We start from the raw sequence: 23,513 nt of genomic DNA, 5'->3' as shown, positions 1-23,513 counted from the left end.
CCGCATCTTCGCCGCGTTCCTGCACCTGTTGAATTGGGACATCGATCGTGGCTCTCCCCCCTCTCCCTTTCCCTCTCCCTTTCACTCTTTCTCTCTCTCTCTCTGTCTCTCAGCAGATGAATGCGCGAGCTAAGAAGGGAAGGATCGACTAGGAGGCCACTGAATACAGCCATAAATTCTACGGTATACGAACTTCCCGACAGTTTTATCTGCTTCTTTCGTTGTTCCCCCGTGACATCGGAGTTAATAACGTAGAATCGTGGAAACCGTGCGAGTCGGTATTTGTTGGGGGAGGTTTACAGAGTCAATTTCTGACTCTTTGTATTTTTTTCAATTTTAAGGAATCGGGCATTTTTTAATTCTCCATAAGAATCGATATTTTCTAATTAACGGTGTAAATTTGTAAAAATTTCACAATTTTGTAATTAAAAATTCGTAAAAAGTAGGATTTAACGCGCAGAACGATATTTTCACATGTTTTCACGTGAGAATATTTCATAATTTAACGTTTTTTTTATATGTATTTAAGTGGTATCAATGATATATATGTACTAGTACGTAAATATATATTTTCATATTTCGCGCCATATTTTTCGTGAAAACTAAACGTTCGAAACTTACCACGTGACCACTTAAAAAAAAAAAGCACGAGAAACGTTCGACGTTGACAAAGGAAATTCCATAAGCAAACACGTGCCTCGTATCGACTATTCGTATTCATGTCGAATATCGTTAGCGCGAAGAAATATTTCATTAGACAAAGGAATCGATAGACGCCATAGCTAAGGACGCGACACGGTGTAAACTCGGCGTGGCGGGGCGTCAGTGTAAATCGAGGCAGCATGTCGGTCGCGCGCGTTCCATCGCTCGTTGCTTCGATCACCGGTATTTCGCTTAATTTCTCGATTCGTACACGATCGAAATAATGCGTCACGTTTCCCGTGTTCGGATTTCGACTGTGCTTCTCAGTGAATTCATCGAAATCGTTGGAAATCGGGATATCTTGGACCCGCTGTACGCATCTCGAAAAATCACACAGAAGAAAGGTTATGGTCTTCGTTTGGACGACGGAAGAGTGAGTACATGATATTATTTGTTTATATTCGCTTCTTTCTTACGTTCGATGGTCAAAAGAAACTATGAAAATACGAAACACGTATTAGATTAGTTTAGAAATTGCGTGTTCGTTTCAATGATATGGCAGTTAGTATGCTTAACTTTGTGTTCTTTCTATGTTGTTACATATATATTATTACATTTTGTAAAATTTTCTAATAGTTTCTCTATTATCCTCTATTAGAGAGGAAACTGCGGTCAAGTATGCCTTTTTTAATTAGTGTTCAAATAGTTATAAATTTTTAATATTGATATTTCGTTAATGATTGCGTGGAATGGTTGAAATTTATGAGCTTTATCGTTGTCAGAGAAATTTATTTTTGTACATTACAATAATCGATTGAGATAATTAATAGATTGTTAATAAAGAAACGTTTATTGCGTATCATTCGTTTTATATTTCGCGAGATAAATTTCAAATTCCAGTTGATTACCGACATTGAAAGTGCAAATAGATAGCGCGTCGATCGCAACGTAAAATTTTAACCGTTCTCTTCGAATAAAAAGACAGATGGCTGTTCAGGAATTCTTTAGCAATATTTAATACGTACTTTACGTATTGATTTGCATAATAAGTTGACTTTTCTTCAACTTACGTGGTTTTTACATTCATTAAGTTCAATTATTTTTAATAATACGAAAAGTAAAGATGAAAGATGAATCGGAAGAAAGATATTCGACAAATTTTTCGATGGTAACGCGAGCTCGCGATAGATAGATAGATAGTCACGTGTTTGAAAAGAATCCTCCAAATCTGACGTGTATTTGTGTCACGGTATATGCAGCAAATACTCAATCGTGTCACGTTTCGAGTTCTAGAAGTGATACTTCAAGTTTGTATTATATCGACTAGCATTTCGCTTCCAATAAATTTCCACTTACTTTGAGCCTCCTTGCTCTTCGATGTAATATGATATCCGTATATCGGGACGCATCAATACAATTTATATTAATTTGTGCAATTTACTTTTTTTTTAATTCGAAGATCGATAAAGTTTTATTATTTTCGTTTATAAATTTATCAAAAAGTGGTTTATTTATTTTAAATATTTTATTTTTACTAAATCTACGGATTTAAATGTATGTAGTAAATTTAATTTAGATAGACGAGAATATGTATATATTTAGAAATATCGATCGGTTAAGAATTAAAAAAAAAAAAATATACAAGTACTGCACATGTTTGTTCCCATCTGGTGCACATTTCTACGCATCAGTTAGTGCGATTCTAGCTGTCTAATACTATTACACACACAATAGAATACCAGAATCATAATACAGAATAACAACAAAGAATAGTAAATCACAACATTAAATTAACACGAATTACAAGAGACATATATATCGATATATATTTCTTTTCATAAATTTCCAATCCAAATAGTCCAATCCAAATTCCAAGAAACTTTTCCACATGATTTGTTACATCTTTGAAACCATTCTCACACTAAAAGTGTAATCAGGATATACAAAGTACACATAGAGTTCCATTCGAAGGACTACACTTCCATCTCTGTATCTTCCACGTCAAATCTCGCCTACAATCTCCTGGTAGCGAGCATAGAATCGAGTTCCAACCTCCTCTCTTCATCCTTCAGTGACCGCCACTTGACTTCCTATAATTTTGTGTACTCTTCACTCCCCATATCCCTGTATCGTCTCTATCTGCGATTGCAGACACGATTTAGGTCATGGATTCTCAACTTTTCCCTAGGTTGGAAAACGACTTTCTTCTTTTTCTCTTTTTGCGAAAAAATATCAAAGATACGTATATTAAATATTTTAACATTTATCGATCAATTTATTCCCTGGAAATCAAAATTATTTCTACTTTATCGAAAGTGGATAAAAAAAAAAGGTTGAGAAACTGTATTTTAGATCGAAACAGCGATTCTCTATTCATTCTTGGGAAGCACAAAGGGAAGATGGGATATCGCGAAGGAGAAATCCGACGTTCAGGATCAATTATTCGATCGGATAAAGATACCGCGATTATACAGGCTCGATTGTTTCGCGTTTAATTTTTAAATTTCGCCAGAAAATTTTCGCTCGGGGATTCGTGGCCCGGATACACCGATACCGATAATCGCCACTCCATAGAATCGAATATTAAGCGTTATTTACCGGTTGTTGTGGACGGAGGACGATTCGAAACCGCGGGAATTGCGCGCGGTTTTGTTTGGTGACCGCGTTTGGAAAAAAATGGAACTGGATGAAATCGATGGTGAGAATGGGGGCATCGTGGCGTGCAGTTGAATTGGAATCGGCCGAGTTTTTGGAGGATTGGCTTTGCTCGTGTACAGACGGAATGAAACTGTTTCAGATTTTTCAAAGTTGAATCGTTTGTGACACCGTGATCAACTATTTTTTTCTTTTTTTTTTTTTTTTTTGTTATGGAAATATTTTAGATTTTTTTTTTTTTTTCCTTTTTGTTTAATGGATTATACAACGTCCATTATTGTACGTTGTTCGTTTAGAGTGTTTTGAAAAATTGCATCTTCCGATAAAAATATTTTAAAAGCCGAAAGTTGCGTAGATGCGAAATTTTATTATGAAATGCTGTCGTCCAAAAATTTTCTTGCTGCGCACATTTTGCCGAATAATAAATTTGTATTAAAATTGTATGGTCTTTTTTTTTATTTTAAATGGGTATGTAAAAATATTATATTTCACAAGCCGGAGCGTGCGTTTGAAAAATAATTCGACGTTCAAGTTGAAGCTTAAAAGCTTTAGCAAATAAAAACTGTATTTTTTTTACAATAATTCTCGAAAGTTATATCTCGGTAAGGCGTTAAATCATTATTAATTTTATCCCGAAAGTTATCCCGATTAATTTCATTTTCTTATTTTGAAGTTAGTTACAATTCATAAAGTTACGGTCGACGTTACTTTTTAAAGTTTTAAACTAGCGTGTCAAACACGAAGTTGGGAGGACAGCTTTCAAACAATTGCCTCCTCAACTTTACACAACTCCTCCTTGATAAGACCAAGTTGTTGAAAGCATGTAGAATTCTGTAAATAAATTAGCGTCAGACCTAGCTAGCTTCATAAAATCAATATCGTGTCGGATACTTGAACGATCGTTGAAGAAAATTCCCCAAAAATTGTCATTTTCCAAAACTTTGCACCGATTTCGAAATCAAACTTTCTCTTCCTTCGTTTCTCAAAATCAATTGAATAATTACAAAACACAAAGATTCGTCAATTTCCAATATCTCAATTTTTACGTTGTTTCTTCGATAACAAAATTTCGAAATGATCTATATAATATAATTGAAAAGATTCGTTAATTTAAAAAACTTTCAATTCAAATTTTCTGTTACAAAAATACAAAAATACAAAGATTTGGATTGATTTATCAAATTTTCCTGTTACAAGATTTACATAATAATAATTGAAAAGATTTGTAATTTTAAAATTCATTACAAATTTCAATTTTCAATCCAAATTTTCTGTTACAACACAAAAATACAAAGATTTGTATTGATTTATCAAATTTTCCTGTTACAAGATTTACATAATAGTAATTGAAAAGATTTGTAATTTTAAAATTCATTACAAATTTCAATTTTCAATCCAAATTTTCTGTTACAAAAATACAAAAATACAAGGATTTGTATTGATTTATCAAATTTCCCTGTTACAAGATTTACATAATAGTAATTGAAAAGATTTGTAATTTTAAAATTCATTACAAATTTCAATTTTTAATCCAAATTTTCTGTTACAAAAATACAAAAATACAAAGATTTGTTAATTTTTAAAATGTACGTATCAAATTTTCCTGTCACAAGATTTACGAAATAACGATTGAAAAGATTTGTGATTTGTAATTTTAAAATTCACTTTGAATTTTTCACTTTCACTTGAATTTTTTCAATTCAAATTTTCCACAACACAAGGATTTGTTAATCTTCAAAATGCACGTATCAAATTTTCTACCATCTGTCACGCTTCAATAAGAAAATTGGTGGAAAAAAGTGACGAAAAGCTGTGCGAGAAAACGTAAAAAGTTCAACAATAATAATTGAACATGGAATCGGGGGAGTAAAATCAACGAGATATGGTGAAATTGGATAGACGTTGGATTATTAGACGCTTGCCGCGTGAATTATTCGAGGAAAACGTGGGTCCTCGCCGCCTGTTTCACGGAATCAAACGATCATACGACGTTAATCAACGTGGCGCGGTTAATAACGTATAATTCATAGACGGAAACGGGAACGTTTCGGCACAGCTGGTTCGCCAAAAGCTTCGCCCACGCTTCATTATTTCTGTTTTATGCCCGCGGATGTTCGACGATCACAATTTTCGCGCGGAACGAATTTCAACCCTCTAATTTGATCGAATATCCGCCAACGATTAACGTTTACACAATTGGAAATGGAAACAGTTTTTCCCCAGAAATATATATACATGTATGTGTGTGATGAAATCTCTATATTCGTCGAGTTCGATATTCGTTATGTTTTTTTTTTTCCCCCTTTCTTCTTCGATATTCGTTCAAAAGTCCATTATTCGTCACCAAAAAAAAAAAAAAAATTTCACCACTCACTTTTCGCCACCACAGCTTTTCAATAAGTTCGATCCCCGATTAAAATTTTATTTATCCGACACCCAGAACCGAGAACCAATTATTCCTTTCTTCGTTGATATTTTTCAATTGTTCGTTGAAAAAAAATTGGTATTCGATTATTGTACGTATATTTGTTCTTCCATAATAACGAATATAGGTGGAAGTTTCATTCTGTTTATTCCATAATTACAAAAAAATCAAAGATCAAAAATTATCGATTTAACAGATCATATATCACGTATGTGTTCGAAAACAATCGCGACAAATGGCTTGATTCGAGGCTGAGAAGAATCGATCATTTAAATTGATTCCACGTAACTCGATATTAATTCGACGTTAACGACGAAGATTCGATATGTAAAAAGAAAAAATGAAAATTCTTCCATGCATTCTTTCTTTTTAATTTTTTCTCGAATACGTGTTGTTACGGAAACGAAAGATATAATGTATTCAGAAGGGGACAATGGACACGCGTTAAATATTAAAATCGTAGATTTAAAAAGACGCGAATTCAGTTGCGATTCGACTCACTGACCTGTTAAAATCGATAATTGTTTGGCAGTTATGTAAACCGGAACGTTTTAGAATTCGATTCCACGGAATTTACGTGTTATCGGATTTCCTGTGTAAATCGAGCGGATGAAAGGGAAGGGTTGAAAGGAGGAATCTTTATTTCGGTTCGACGAGTCTCTTCCAAAGAATTTAGAAACGGAGAAATTTTAATTACAGTTATTAAGATAAAAATATAACTCGATAAAGAAACAAGAAACTCGTCTAATAATAAAGTGTACCATTTCTATACGAAAACTACGTTCTCGTGAGAGAATCGTAAGAATGAATTAACAACAACAACGACAGCAAGAAGATATTCCATTAAACTTTACACACAGATACCTCGACCAACTTTCCAGAATTACCACCCATATTATATCTCACGAAGTTGCGACATATAAACAATTTTATTAATTATTTCATTATATAATAAAAAGAACCTTAATCCGTGCAAAACCTCGATCAAATCCGTTCCCATAACATTAACCAACCAATATATTTAACATCTCTGTTTAAATGTTGGGTTGGCAACTAAGTAATTGCGGATTTTTTTTTAGAAAATCAAAGACAATGGAACTAAATAACTTTATTCTGTAATGTGTTGCCCATTTTGATCAATGACCTTCTGCCATCTTTCAGGCAGCATCATAATCCCACGTTCATAAAACTTGTGGTTTTTATTAGCAAAAAACTGAATCAGGTACGATTTGATATCATCATCATTATTGAAATTTTTACCATTCAAGGGGTTTTGTAAAGATCGAAACAAAAAATAATCAGATGGTGCAAGGTCAGGATTATGGTGGATGTGGCAAAGCATCCCAACCAAGCTCCAATAATTTTTGCCGAGTGACCAAAGATGCGTGTGGCCTTGCATTGTCATGATGGAATACAACACCTTTTCGATTTGTCAATTCGGGCCGCTTTTCTTCAACCGCATTGTTTAATTTCGTTAGTTGTTCAATGTAGACAACAGAATTGATCGGTTGAGTGGTAAGAGTTCAAAATAGACAATTCCTTTGTAATCCCACCAAACTGATAACAAAACCATCTTTCGACGAATACCAGCTTTTGTTTGAGCTAGTTCACGTGGCCTGCTCCACCATCTTTTCCGCTTGATATTGTTGTAAACAACCCATTTTTCATTGCCAGTTATCGGTCGTTTTAAAAATGGATCATTTTCATTACGTTTCTTTAGCAAATCGCAGCTGTTAATGCGTTGCGTTAAATGCTTTTCTTTCAGTTCGTGAGGAACCCATGTACCGAGTTTTTGAACATAGCCAAGTTGTTTTAAATGGTTTTCAATGCACGTATGCGATACACGAAGTTTCTCTGCAATCTCACGAGTTGTACTGTGACGATCCGAATCGATTATTGCTTTGATCAGGTCGTCATCAACTTCAACTGAAATCCGCAATTACTTAGTTGCCAACCCAATAAATTTCAACGTTAATTCTATTTTCTTATCGCTGTAAAGCGAGAAAGATCGCGTTAAAAATAGCACGTAATATAGGATGTTATTGGAAATACGAAAGGTCGGAAGGAAATAGGCGAAAATTCGGACACGTATCGCCGGTTAAGCGATACAAGGGTTGTCGATATTGGCTGGCGAATGTTGGCAGCCAGGAGGGTAGGAGGTTGCCGTTTGTCAGCGTAATACGGGAGTGACGGTGCGCGAGCACTGGGGACAGGGCCGAGCCTCGCTTCACATCCGGGTTCTCGATATATGGGTCTATGGGTATTTGTGCCGTGCTAAGTTGCCAACCCGCATGCACGTATATTCCCGTCGCTCTGATCGAACGCGAGACAGAGTGGAAAAATATTCGATACGGGGTTGTGCATCTCGTTTTGAGATTAACTTAAGAACAATTAAATTTTTGATGAATTTGGAATATTTTTTTTCTGATCGTCCAATAGATGAAATTGTAAGGGAAATTGCATAAGAGCAAAGGAAATTTGGATTTGGAAGATTAATTTTGAAGAATAAAATTGATAAAGTGAAGGAGTGCATTGAAAATTTTAGCGAATATTTTTTAATTGTAGAGTGAAATTTGTGAATCTGGAGAATTAATTTTAGATAAAATTGGTAGAAAATATATATATTTCGTACAAATTGTAACTGAATTCGAGTATATTCGATATAAGTGTATTTGTATACGTGTCTCGTAGAGTTCCAAGCTGAAGGAAGATAAAGAGTCGCATAAAGCATGAAAAATGAGATTCTCCCCAAAGTATTATATAGTTGATGGGGAAAAGTGACCACGAGTGTCCCTTTGGAGGGAAGAGATTGAGAATGCCATACCGAGATTGGAAATCGTGTCTTTTTTCGGCCAACCGATATAATATTGAAGAGATTCAATATTTTTCTTCCACTATCCAACAATAATATATTAAATCCTCCGCGTATTTTTCTTTTTTCTTCGCGTAGATGGAAATAACAACATCACGAAATCCTACGTATCTTATCACGAACGAACAAAAATCTATAATCCTCGACGCAATCTTAATATTCCTCGATTTCATACGATCTCCATTATTCCCTCCCCTGTGAAATTAAAATTTTCAACCCTCTTTTCTGGACGAGAATAAATATTTTACAAACTCCAAGATCTCGAGCAATCTAAATTTCATCTTCAGAAATAATATTATTTTCATTCGTCGCTTTCAACATTTTCAATCGTTCAGAATTTTCGTTTCAAAAGTGAAAAATTAAAGGCGGACGAAATTCACGGAGAGAGTTAATCCTTCCCTCCTTCGCGCCTCTTAATTCGCCGGAATGGTAAATCGGGCGGCGTGAAAACAAATTGTCGGCAAAAGAACGACGGTGCTAATTGTACCGGCGAACAGTTACAACGGTTATCGTAGCCGTGGGATAATTAAGGGGAGGGAATTGTTGTTGTTCCTTCGAATGCCGCCGTTTTAAATAGGGATATTTAGCCTTAGACACTCGGCGAGGCGAGACACTCTTGATGAGATAAAAGAGACTGACTGCCTCGATTTACAAATACGTTTGCTTTTCATTTTCTTTTTCATCGATCGTTTTTTTTTTTTTTTCATCCTCGTCGTTTCTTTTGTCGGAGAAAATAATAGGACGCGTTCGATGCTTCTCCCCACGCAAAATTTTTCGCTCGCTTTCCTCTCTTTTTTTCTCTTTCATATCGAAGAAACGTTTTATCGTAAATAATTCCCAAAAATCATTATTCCTTCCAAGATGTTCGAACTTTTGTAAAACACTCTATTTATATCTAATCGGTTCATATTTCGATCAATTTTCTATTGTGATTTGTTTGAAGAAACGAAAGAAACGTCGCATAAAATACAAGATATATCTTATATAGACACAATAATAATAGTCAATAAGAAAGAGCATATATAGTTAAATGATAGTTTAAAAAATTAAGCTTACTAATTATTCTCCGAAAACAACTCGATTCAAATTGACTCGTCGACACTTTGACCAAACTCATTCACATTTTCTAAAACTCCTCCACGAAGGCACTCCTCTCGAACGACGAATCTTCTGAAAGGAGAAAAGAAGGGTGATTCTCGAGAATCAATTTACCAATCCTCGTAATCCGCGATAGACGAATTACTTTCATTAAAAAACGACAGAAACGAGATACAGTTTCCCGTAGAAAACAGAGGACGGTGTAAATTTCACGGTGGAATTTTTCCACCCACCTCGTTCTTTATCCCAGCTTTGGCTCGCTCATAAACAGATCGTTTTAATTATGCTGGCCGCAGATGTTTCGCGAATTAATTTTCCCGCGTTGTCCACGATTTCCGGGGTAGAGAAACTTGCTTCCTTCTTCCTCGTCTCCTTTCTCCTTTTTTTTAAGAGACAGGCACGGATAGACGGAGTCTCTCGCGTATATCGTTAGGGAAATTCTAGGGAGGGATCGAGTCTCTGGAACAGTTCTTTCTCAGCGTTTTCAGCGCGGAGGAGGGTTGGGTCGAAGTTTCCTTTTGTGCTCCCTCGCGTTTCCTTCGCTCTGCACCAACGTTGCACATCACCGTTTCACGGACGTGGCACGTAGAGATTCTGCGGAAGGACACGGAAATGCTGGAAATTTATATTCCTCGAAGTTGGCCTGACACGTTTCCAGGGAGTGGGGGAGGGTGTAATTTGCGGTGTAAGAGGTTCGAGGGTTTAATTAGCGGGGTGGTCGGAAGAAATTTTAGGAAATTTTAGTGAATTTTTGTGCAAAAAAGAAGAGAGAGAGGATATCAAGAGGCGGATCAAAGATTTTAGAATAATCGAGGAGGACGATCGAAGGAAGGGATTTTAAGAAACTTTGTAAAAATTATTTTTTTTCGCGTTAAAAGTTGAAAATTGGATATTCAAGATGAATGAAGATTCTAGATTCTAGATAACTCGCCGATGGTTGGAAAAATGTTGGAAAGTTTTTAATGAGATTGAAGCAAGTTGCGTGTAAAAATTGAACTGGTCGAATGAAAGATTCGGGACAAATAAATTTGATCTACGAATCATCTCACGGGCGGCATAAATTCAAGCTAATTTAAACCGTTCAACTGAAAACTTCCCTCATCGACTTTGATTATCCTCTTACACTTACCTGACCACCACATTCTTGATTAATTAAACTCCTATCCGAACTCTCTTTAAAAATTTTCAAACTCATCATATCCACCATTTATACTTTTCTTTTTCTTACCCCGATTTATAAATTTTCGACGTTAAACATCGAATAATTCGCGGTTCGAAAGTTATTAAAATTTCAAATTTGTTGAAACGTGGATCAAAGATACGAGATTTTTATCTATTGAGGTTCTGGGATAATTATAAAACTCGAAGGATCTTCTGGTGTAGGAAAAGTCGAATCCTACACCCGATTGTATTAAATTCGCACGTATGATCGAAATGTTGTTTCACGGAATGGCTTGTATTTCTGGTATAACCGCATTTTGCTCGTGACAGGGTTGAAGGGGAAGGGTCGTGGCGGTGTAACGGATAAAACGGGAAAATTGCTGTCTGGTTGAATAAACTGGAAGGGATTTCGAGCCCCCGTATATCCCAGGATATATATATATATATATATATATATATATATGTTTTATATTCCGAAAGGTATCGCGAAAAATATTTAAATGAGAATCCCTATTCCTCCGGCAAATCCTGTTCCTCGACCTTTTCCCTTCCGCTTCTTTCCTTAAGCAAATATCTCGTTTAAATCGATATATATATATTTTTTATTCGTGTTTAACTATATCTCGATATTTAAATTCTAAGGAGTCTTTTTAAATTGTTCGAGATAAAAAGGAAACTTTTGATTGGGAGAAACAAAATTTAAGATTCGTCTTGGAGTAAAAGAAAATATTAGAATTAAAATTTAAAATTGTGTAAAATTCGTTCTTCGCTTTTTAGAAAATGGAAATTAAATATATATTAACGCGAAGAAATTGTACGACTCGAAAATTAAATTTTAAACGAAATAAAATTAATTCCACGCTTTTTCGCTTTTTTTACGTAGAATGACCTCCTACGGATAATTCATTCCTATTCAACTTTAATCGAAAAATCGTAAAACTCGATTTTCTCCAAAAAAAAACGAAGCTTTCGACAACACTATTTTATTCCATTTTTCTTCTTTATTTTTTCTAAAAGAAAAAAACGCTTCTACTATATTATTATATCGGTGTCTCGTCTGTATTTAGCAAATTTTCAAACTCGATTTTTTCGAAAAAAAAAAAGGAACACGAAAAATTGTATTCTATTTTTCTCTCCTTATTTTTTCATAAAGAATCACACACGCGTGCTTGCACGTTACTCAACCTAATACCCCGATATAGAGAGATTCGAATTTACATTTGCAAAATTAAAGAATATTCCTCCTCGACGCGCAATAATAATTAACTCCGCCGTGGATTTAATTTAATTTCGTTCCCATTTATTTGAAAAACAAAAAAAAAAGAACCAGAAACGGGACAAAAAACAGAAAAAAAGAAGAAGAAGAAGAAAGGAAAGGAAGAGTAAATAGAGAATTCGGTGGAAATTAGGGCACGCGGAATGGTAAGCGTAATCCGAAATTTAAATTACAAATGGAATAATAATCGGAGGGGGCGGGTTTCGGAAGAAAGGATGATATACGCGCGAGCATTGGAATAATTACGCGGAGCTTGTTACGCGTGTTTTACAGTCGATTAAACGTGGTGTCTACGCGTGATGCGATTTTCATCACCTGTCGCCCACAATGAAATTTGTGGCAAATTTGCCGATAATTTGCTACTTGATTCGATTTAAAATACCCAAGGAGTATACATGTATGTATCACTTTCGAATTTTGGTAATCACGGGGGGGAGAACTTTATGGCATTTTTTATGAACTTGGAAAGAGGAGGATTCGATAGAACAATGGTAACCGTTGGGGGGATGAAATCGTGAGCGAGAAAATTTAGTAAAAATTTGTTTGATAATTTCAATTATGTTCAAGCATTCCAGATTAGGATCTCTCTTTGAGAAAAGTTGTTGGAAACTGTTTCTTGCATTCTGTATTTAACATAATAAATTTCGATTGAACACCCTTTGTTTCTAAAATTCTGAAAAGGAAATTCTAAACGATTCTGTTTACAAATTCTATTAGAAAGCAATTGAGCAATTACAATTCGAGAATATAATTAAATCTCCATCATCATTCTCCCAGATCGCCACGATATTATAGCGTGGCTATAAATTTACCATTAAGAAGATAAAAATTATTTGCTACTCCATCGTCATTCAATTTCCATTCAATTCTCCCCGGTTGATTGTCGATCGAAAATCTCGTCGCGGTTCAACGATCGATCACGCGAAATCGTGATTTTTCTTTTTTTTTTTTTTTTTTTTTCAGCCTCGCGCGAATTATTGATAGCGTATGCGAACGGTGCAGCTGCGGGTTCGAAAACATTTTATCAGGCATTGGGGAAAATCCAATACCACAATCGTGGATTAAAACGCGGCCATATCGGTGCCCTTGCTGTTTAACTCGTTTTTCGCGAATTACAACGAAGTAATCGAAGCGATGGTGCCCAATTTCTCCTTCCCTTTCCACGAATATATTCGATAACTGGAAGAAGATCGTCGTGGAATGGAAAGCCTTCTCCTATTTATTTATCGATTCTTTTTCAAACTTGTAGAGAATTTTTCAGTATTGGTTCATTTTTTGCTCGTCATCTTTTGGAACAGTTCCAAAGTTTCTTTTTAAAATCTATTATTCTATTATTGGCATCTTTGATTAAATTCTGATTTTCGATAAATATACGCAAGAAAAAGAGAGAGAAATATTCCACGATCGTGTTTATTTATATATATCGATCGTTCGAAATTCCAAACACTGGGTCGCCTATAAAATTAGAGAGTTAAATTGAAACGGTCTTCAATCTTAGTTAGTTGGCCGATTAATCGCAAATTATGCGGAACACGGACGAAGTTTGGGCAAAGTGGTGTGCAGAGCTTTAACCCGGGGCAATTAATGGTATTTCGATTTCAATTGACGATCATTGGATGCAATTATCGAGCCTCGATTTTAATAATTAACCACGATGAAAACAAACTACTATTCGATTTCGCGAATTCATCTCGGCAATTCGTTGGGGAACGAGTTTTCGATGGAAACTTTGCCCAACGCCTATTGTTCGTTACGTTTCCAGAAAATAGTAATAAATAATAAATGAGTAATAAATAAAAGAATAATTCGAGCGGGAAAATTCAATTGGAGGATTGCATATTCGATACATACTTCGAAGCGGTGTTGAGAGAACAAGTGGAAGGGAAAGTGCATATGATGTTGAAACGGGATGTTAAACCGTGACGTTCCATTTGACGTTTATTTCGGGACACGAATTATATGCATGAATGTAAATTTGTAAAGATAGCCGAGGGCGAAATATTTATAACCGACGAAACAATTTTATTGCCCAAAAAATAGAAGTATCGAATCGATATTAAATTGCTAAATTGGTGGAGCAAAATTTTGAATATTTTTTTTAATTCGTATCTTATGTCGATATTGTATACACAAACAGTCTAACTTTTCGATCATTTAATTTACTCGCTTATCCTATTGCGAATGAAATTATTATAAATTTTGAAAAATCTCTTGAACAATTTTTTAAGATAGTCTTGCAATCTAAAATCGTTAATTTTTATTGAAAAAAAAAATCTCATGCAAGCAGAGGATACGTGAATCAAAATTGCATCAAACGCGCATTGGACGCAAGTCCTTCCTTTCTCCTCGATTTAATTATTACTTTAATCAATTTCCACGTGGAGAATAGTCATCGATGTTCAAAAGACGCATATTTTTTATCATAAGAGCAATATCGAGCAAACAACTTTCACCAACCCGTGCTCTCTGAACAATTAACTACTATAGCATTTCATTTCATTTATAATTGCGACAGCGTAAGCCCGTGGCTCGCTTCGAAACGTTAATAACGAACGTGAAAATTTCCATTGCGAATATTGCGAATATTACAACGTTTACGATTAAAAATGTGAGCCGATCGGGGAGGAGAGAGGCGTTAAAAAATCGCTAGGCGTTAGTTCGTCGCGCGATGATCGTCGATGGATGGAAAATATACATCGAATAAATTGGAAGGGTAAACGAAGTGGAGCCATTATCGTTCGTAAATACGCGCGCGTGGATACGCATTGCACGAAGGCCCGAATCCAATGATTTATCTCTCGTCTGTTTGAAGTTTATAATCGTGCCTTGCCCCTTGTACAAACGTTGCGTGTTGCGTTTAAATTCGAAACGCGTTATCAGTCGTGCAACGTCAGCGACGAACGATCCTCGCGATTCGATGTTTTTCCAACGTGTACGTATGTATTCGTGTGCACCTCTCCGTGGATGTAATATCGGAATCGGGTTCGAAGATGGCACGAGTACCCGCAGAAATATATAACTATATATAGTTTAATGCGATTGGATGCTTCTTTTCTTACGATTGCATTTTTACGATCCACGTATTTTTCAACCTACATTTTCAAAAATTACATGGATATTTTTTTAAAAGTGAACGTATGGGAAGGGAAATTTCTTGTTCCTAGAAACGAAATTTCGATCGATCGTCAATCGATTGGGATAAAGAAAATTCGTTCAAATTTGTTGGAAACACAGTGAGAGATAATCGATACAAAGAAACATTAATAAATCATCGAAAGGTTTTTCCGTTAAACATCTCCTCCGCGGATGAAAATGCAAATGCTGGCCGTTAATTTTAATTTTCGGATAATCCTGCGCCCGCCCTGTATTGAGATTTACGGCTAAGGTTAAGTTGCGACTGAATAATTACTTCTACAAGGGAAAAGTTTCTGAAATTTCGACGAGAAATCCCATCGATCTCGCACGCCGCTTTACCATAATTCTCCTTCCTTCCAGTTTCTTTTTCGACGATTATTGATTTATTCGTTTCTTTTTTTTTTTTTCCCCCGCTCGAACGAAGAAATACACGTAGGGAGAGAAGAACACGTACACAGAAATTTCGTGCGATTCTCTCGACTCGCAAGTAGCCTTCGTCAGTGTCAATTAGCCGTCATTATCAACTAACTCGCAGGAAGAAGAGAACTCGAGACGCAGAGAGGTGGGGGAAGGGAAGGGGGTAACAAACGTAATCGAGATCCTCCTCCACTCGTACCACTCCTCCTCCTCTGTTTGCCATTGCAAGCAAATGTGTCGTATGTACGAAATGATAATTGCCCTTGGAACTTGCTAACGCGAAACACCATCGTTTTATGTTTTTCTTGGACGCAACGTTTTTAGAGTTAACTCCAGCCATCGGACGGATGGATGGATGAAGTACCAAGAGAGTTAGAAAAATTTCAATATTATCCATGTAATTCAAGCGTGGAACGTAAAACGCGTGTTTCTTTCCTTTTTTTTATAACACGTTTCAATAATCGAAAAGAGAAAAAAGTGAATTTTTCATGTATATATTTAAATGATGTGCAATAAAGCGTGTGGAAATATTTCAATCAATGAAACGGAGAGGAGATGAGGTAATATTGGAATCGAGCGAGATATCGATATTTAGTGGATATTTATAATTTAGATTCGACTGAAACGTGGCTTGACGACGTTGCAACGTGTTTCGTGTCGTTCGATGAAGAGACGCAACTATTATTCTTATTATTTCTCCTTGCGAATATTTATATCGATGATTATATCTATTTCGAACGAAGCGAGGATAAAATTTGAGAACGGATTATATCATTTATTTTTTTTCAAAAAAATTATTTTGCCTTTATCGGCTCCAATTTTTCCTCTTACGATTTTATACGTTTAACGCGGAAGAGAGGAAAGTAAAGTCGAGTTCCTGTAAAATGGAAAAACGTAATAGGAAGTATTTACAATGTAATTGCAGAGCTCCTTCGTTTTTGTAACTCGTGTGTTCAAAGTAACCATTTCGTGAGCGAAATATGAGAGACGAAAAGAAAAAGAGAGAGAGAGAGAGGGAAAAGAAAAAATCGAGCGTTGTGTATTCACGAGCTTTTTGCATAATTTCTCGTTTAAGAGGTTAATAAACGCGTTTAATGAAGAATTCATTAATTGCATCGCTCGCTTTCACACTCTATATACAAGGGGAAGAGGAGTGGGAATATATTCGAGAGAAAATTTATTACCAACCTCTCCTCTCTTTTCTTTATTTCCTTTTCTAAAAAAAAAAAAAAAAAAAAAAAAAAAAGAAGAAGAAATATTCCAGCTGTTTCGTTACTTAAGCAAGTCGAGTAATAAAAAGTCTTAACGTTTTAAACTATGTTTAAGTTCAACCTTTTTGTAAATCCACGCCGCTTATACTATTATTACGGGTTGTTTACGTTTAAATTATCGTCCTGTTGCCGGTGATAAAACTTTACATTTTTCTTTCTCCATTTCGATACAACGAAAAGAACGTTTAATTAATTCGCAATTCCATATTCTTGATCGATTTATTATGTTATTAATTAAACACGTATCCATCGAATCGGATAAAAAAGTTAAGAAAATCTTTGCTCTCTCTTCCAAAAATCGATAACAATTTCTTGAAAAAAATTTTTACATTAATCTCTTTCTCAAAAAATTTGGTTCAATTTTAAAAAAAAAAGTTATACTCCGTTTTAAGGAATATTTTTTTAATACAATTTCTCGAACGAATATTCTCAAAATTTCTTCCAAATTATAAAACGATTCTCCATCGATTTTTCGATCTCGTCTCTCGTTTCCTCTAAATAAATAAAAATGGACGCCCTTTTTTCTTTTTTTTTCCACCATTCAGACGAGTTTGATTACCTTTCCACTTCAATTCCTGGATAGAAGGTGTACGATATTTTCTAATTGCCGCGGTTAAATTGAACGTTTCCACCAATCTCTCTATCAAGGGATGAACGTTTTTGTCATTTTTCTATCGGCCGGCTTTAATCTCGTGGCGAACAATTTCCAGGTTGTTGTGCGTCACGTGTAACGTTTACGAAAGGGAGGAAAGAAGTTGGTACGAAATATATCGCGGGGAACGTTAAAATTGCACGTGCACGTTTTCGAAAATTCTTGACCCCTCGATGTACCTCGTTTCAGGATGGATCGTGAACGAGAAAGAGAGGAAAAAAAAAAGAAAAAAAGAAAGCAGCAAATCGGCTCCCTATTTGAATGCGAATCTTCTCGAATTGTTTCCATGATTGAATTTACCGTGTTGATCGAAGTTACTGTCACGTATCTAAATTGGTGGCTCGAGATATTGGCTTGAAATTGTTTCATCCGTATCTTTGCCAATTGAACCATACCAATAATATTCTGGAGACGAATTGTATAATTCTGAATCCGTTTAATTCTTTCTCTTTTGGAGATTTGTATTTGTTTTTAAGTATTTTGGCAAATATTTAATAACCAAAAGGATACATCTTCGTTTTATCTGGCGATTGTTTGTTAAAAGTTCGATCTAAATTCAAGATAAATCAATTAATTGGTGAAAATTTGAATATCGATTAATTTAATTTTAAATTTAATTGTTAAGTCAATTTAACCGAGCCAATCCAATTATCGGTAAACCGATCGAAACTAATCTAATTAAACAGTTTGGAAGAAAATTTTTTTAATAACGAATAATCGTCGGATAAAATTTTCACTTCGTTCAGAATTACCTTGACGTGTTGAGAAGTCATCAAGATCAAGAAGGAACAATAATTCTTCTCACAGGATAAACTTGGGCAACGTTGCTTGCTCGAAACATCCCCGATTTCTAACACACGATTTCCATTCGCATCGGTGTTCCCTACTAATTATTTAAAAAACGACGCTTCGCCATGTGATCGCTCGTGACTCTGGTCAAAATTAGAAGATCAAATTTGTGCAATTTTCTAACACGATCTAACAAAAATATCCTCGTGACCAGAGCCTCGTGAAAATACGATTCCTTGTACTCCACTCGAAATCTCGTACGATCGTGAACAGAATCTTCGAAACGATATCTTTCCATTTGTGCCGGTTAGCACAATCGTTAAATCGTTCCTAATTAACTGGTCAAACGAGAATTTTCTAACTCGATCTCGAAAAATATCGCGCGCACGACACAACGGGAACCGGTTCTCTCCGGTTTAAATCCCTCGTTTAGAGCCACGTTTACGTTCGAACGTGCGAAACTTCTATAATTATTCTGAAACAATGTTTAAACCGTGACAGCTCGTGACTGGCCGGTGAACGTCATTTTATTCAGAAACGCAAATTCGATGTTGTTAGATATTTCGAGGAATTGATTTAATTTCCAACAATTTATTCCAATTTGCACGACTCTTGCATCGATCTAATGCTAATTTCCTTCGCAAACCTTGCAACCTCTCTCCTTTTCTCCTTTTCCCAAGAGGAGGAGGAATCTTAGAAGGGAAGGACAATATATTTTTTCGCGCTGCTCGTGTTTCTAACAGCTTTTCAAATTTTCGACTCCGAAATTTTGGCGGCGCAGTAATTAATGCCTTTTAAAACCGGATGATTTATCATTCGCACGGTTGATCAGTCTCCCCCGTTCATTTATTATTTACCCATCTATTCCAATCACCGGAAATGTGCTTCCAACTGTTCCACCTGATCGATAATTTCGCGAATTTGAAATTTCCAGGTGAGGAAATATTTCAAAATTTCGACGACAATTTTTATTCCATCCGCAACTCGAACCTGGCCGACCAATCTTTCCTCCCCCTGCATCTTCCACCCATCTTTGCCCTCGAATATTTCTCTTGGAATAAACCTCTCTTGGAAGCGGACCAAGCTCGTCCACCGCGTTCTATACGAAGTTTCGCTATGAAGAATTCTTGGAAAAATTTTGTTATTCCGTGGAAGGACATTTTGATCGAAGAAAAGAAAAATCTCGTGGTTTTATCGAGCCGAAGAAGAGAATTCTCGAGATAATGAGAGGTAATAATTGGCAACAGGGGTGGTTTAGAGCAAATTCCACAGAATGAAGCGTGAAGAGGAGGAGGAGGAATAATTCTCTTGACGTGATTATTGGTGGTACACGCGCGTGTTGAGCATTTGTTTCGTTAAATCGCTCGCGAAAATGTCGAACGAGAGATTAATCGGGGATGATATCGTTGCTTTATCTCTTTTTTTCAACATCTTCTTTTTTGTATTTTTTAGTCTTTTATTCGATATTTAGTCATTCGAATACAAAGAGGAAGAGAAAGAAAAATAATTTCTTGGCGCGATTATCGCTTGAAATCGAGATTAACCGGGGATGATATCCCTTTTTTCAACATCTTTTTTTTTTTCTAATCTTCTATTCGGTATTTAATCGAATTTAGTCATCGATGCGGAGACAAAGAGAAAAAGAAATAATTTCTTGGAGATTTACGAGATTAACTTGGGATGATATCCCTTTTTTCAACGTCTTTTTTTTTTTTGTATTTTCTAGTCTTCTATTCAGTATTTAATCGTTCGAATTTAGTCATCGATGCAGAGACAAAAAGAAAGAGAAATTTCTTGGAGATTTACGAGATTAACTTGGCATGATATCTTTTTTTTCAACATCTTTTTTTCTGCATTTTTTGTTCTTTTATTCGATATTCAGTCACTCGAATCATCGATGCAGAGAGAAATAATTTCTTGACGCGATTATCGAGCTGAGATTAATTGATATCGTCGATTTATCTCTTTTTTCAACATCTTTTTTTTTTATTTTGTGATTTTTCATTCGGTAAAGAGAAGGAGAAAGATCCGCCTCGTCGAAGAAAATATACGAAGAGATTGACGAAGGATAATTCTTCCATTTTCTCTCTTTTTTTTTTTTTTTTTGTTTCTTCTCGATACGCGTCATTCGATTGATTTGCAGGGAATGAAAGGTAGCGAAAATTTCGATGGAATGCTCGGTGGAGAAATATTTTGAACGATCGTTGAGCGAAAAGGAAAAAGGAAGAGAGAGAAAATATTATACAAGTTTTTAAACGAGCGAGCACAGGATAACAAGTTTCCTATCATAGAAATAAATTTACGATCTTCCATTTTCTTGGCGGTTTTTACCCCCTTCCCCTGATTTAAAGAAAGAACCGAAGCTGCGACGACCATTCGCTCGTAAATTCCTGTCTTATTCGTCGTTGTTTCGCTACAACTTACCGTTCGATCGCTTCGTTTGTTTATAAATAAACAACCCGTTCGTAAATTGCGCGATTATTCTCGAAACGAGAGCAGAAACTTAGAAATTTGAAATTTGGCCGCGCTAGACGAAGCCTCGAACAATGACTTGGTATCTATCTTTTGATACTTTCGACAAGAAGACACTTTTTCGAGAAATCGTAAAGCAGTCGCGAAAACGACGATTGCTTTCGAGAAATTTCAGCGAACGGAAACGATGGGAATAAAGAGTGGAGAAATCGTAACATTTTCTCCACTCGGGGAGAGCGACGAGTTGCGTAGATAAAAAAAGAAATAAAACTTTGGAGAAAGAGTGTCAGTTGAAGCTTTGCTTTTGTGGATGGAGAAACGTCAGATTCCGAAGAGAAAGATGAGAAAACGTAGAAATATGTAGAAATATGTTTTTTTTATTCTTCTCGTCGAATTAAAACTATTCTTTCAAGGCGAGTTACAACCGGAAATGAAAGATTAAAGAAACGTGGCTACGAAGCAATTTAGAAAAGAAAAAAGGAAATTGTTTTAATAAAATTATTACAATTTCGATATTTTCAAATATCCTTCTCCCTGCAACAGAAGGGAAGTCCTATCTCGATCTCCCCTGTTTCTCTTTCTACCGATTCACCTTCATCCTCCCGAATAATTAGAAAGCGCAACAGCTGCGACTGGGTGAAATATATCTAATAGGCACCCTCCTTTCTTCCTCCCCCCCTTGTTACTCGAGCTTACAATGCTGTCGCTCGGAAGAATCGGCTCGAACACGAATATCGCGAGACTAATTAACGCCAGTGGGCTTGCGCAAAATAATTTTTGGGCTGGTTGCTGGAAAACCAGTTGTTAACCCCCTAGGGGGCTAGTCGTGGAAAGAAGAAATAAATGTAGAGTTCCCCTTCGAAGGGAAGGGAAAGAAGGAGGGAAATTTTAAGAGGAAAATTTAATTAACACGACTGCGCGCGCACAAGACAGGCCGCTTAAAAACGTTCCGAACCTCTTAAATTCCGATTTAAAACCATGAATCTTTCATTCACTGATTCCTTTCTTCTCCGAATCTGGTCCAATAAGATCGAAAGAAAAGAAAGTATCTGCATTTTCTTTTTCCTACGAGATTTTCTCATTGAAATTTCACGTCTCCATTATTCCTCGAAGATCGAAACCTTTTTCTCTGATCTCTGTGTCACATCGATCCAAAATCAATCGAAACGCGAGCAACGCGACTTCTACGATCTATGCAACTCTATGCAATTAAGTAACGCATAAAAGTAAAAAGGAGCGGAGTGATCGCAAAAATAATCGCTTACACAGTTTCTCGATAAAAGTGTCCTTCCCTCGAATTGTCGGATTCACACGTGGGCAGAGGCGCGATTCCTTCGGACGTCTCCGCAATATTTCTCCCGTCTTGCGAGCATAATGAGGATGGCGCGCGGCAGCTGCAAGCTTGTCGCCGAAACCGCCATACTTTCCGTCGCCGTCTGCCCTCCCTTTATCTCACCGTGATATACGAGACCTGGCCGCTGCGCTTTTCCCGCGTCATCCCGGGCTTTTAAGCTAATTCGAGCCGCGCCAGCTGCAACTGGACACTCGTCACCCTCTCCGCCCTCGGAACACGATGTTCCTTGATTCTTCCGTGCTCCCGTGCTGGATTGCGTAATGGCGCGTCGATCGTCAACACCCCAAGATCGGTATCTTAGCGAAAATTTCTTTCTCGTTTCTTACTCCATGTGAATCATGTAATGTTCTTTTTATTGGTAAAGTATGTAGTCGATGAGTATCAGGAGTATGATCTTTGACTATGTAGTTGATGAATGCTTGAGCTAGGAATATATTCTTTGTTTCTTGATCGATCAGAAATCGATTGATTATATTTTAGGACGATGTAAGATATAAGTATTGTATCGATATGAATTATAAATAGCATATCAATTATTTTGATGTATTAAGTATTTGGATACCTTTTTATTTTGTGTTTTTGAATATAATTCTTTGATTCTTTGATTTTTTGTTTCTTGATCGATCAGGAATCGATTGATTATATTTCAGGACGATGTAAGATATAGATATTATATCGATATGAATTATAAATAGCATATCGATTATTTTGGAGATGTATTAAGTATTTGAGTACCTTTTTAGTTTCTGTTTTTCTGAATATAATTCTTTGATTCTTAGATTCTTTGTTTTTTGATCGATCAGGAATCGATTGATTACATTTTAGGAGTAATTTACGTAAAATATAGGTATTGTATATTTTTAATCGATATGAACTATAAATAGCATAATAGCATCGATTATTTTGAAAATGTATTAAGTATTTGGATATCTTTTTAGTTTGTGTTTTTTTGAATATAATTCTTTGATGAGGATCGAGTAATAGCGGAATGATAACAAATGTTTCTATAGTTTGAACTTTTTTTTCTTAATCTAGGAATATAGAATTCTTCTTGTTTCTTGGTCGATGTGGATTGTGAATCGATCGTAGACTGGCAGTTTTTCTATCAATAAATGAACATCTCACCTTTTTGTTCGACCTAGCATCTCTTTCGTATTGGATATGGATTATAAGATACAAATATTGTTCCAACTCGTTTGAATTTTCTTGTGATTGGTCGATTTTTTCGACGAAGCCATAACGTACAAATTTTGCTTTTCTGTACAAGTATTTGGAATCGTCTTGATTGTTAGAA

General features: G+C 35.8%; 1 protein-coding gene across 1 annotated transcript in view; it reads left to right on the top strand.

Moving 5' to 3' along the window:
- The first annotated feature begins 654 nt into the window (after nucleotides 1–654).
- Nucleotides 655–23,513, top strand: part of LOC410780 (sodium/hydrogen exchanger 9B2) — a 133,925-nt gene continuing 111,066 nt past the window's right edge. The window contains exon 1 of the mRNA XM_026446255.1: nucleotides 655–1,075. Within this exon, the coding sequence (XP_026302040.1) occupies nucleotides 1,050–1,075 (26 nt within the window). The 5' untranslated portion in view covers nucleotides 655–1,049. The remainder of the gene's footprint in view (nucleotides 1,076–23,513) is intronic.

This window comes from Apis mellifera, linkage group LG1, assembly GCF_003254395.2.
Source record: "Apis mellifera strain DH4 linkage group LG1, Amel_HAv3.1, whole genome shotgun sequence".
NCBI classification, from domain to species: Eukaryota; Metazoa; Arthropoda; class Insecta; order Hymenoptera; family Apidae; genus Apis; species Apis mellifera.
Note: the sequence above shows the minus strand (reverse complement) of the source record. Positions and strands in the feature narration are given on the sequence as shown.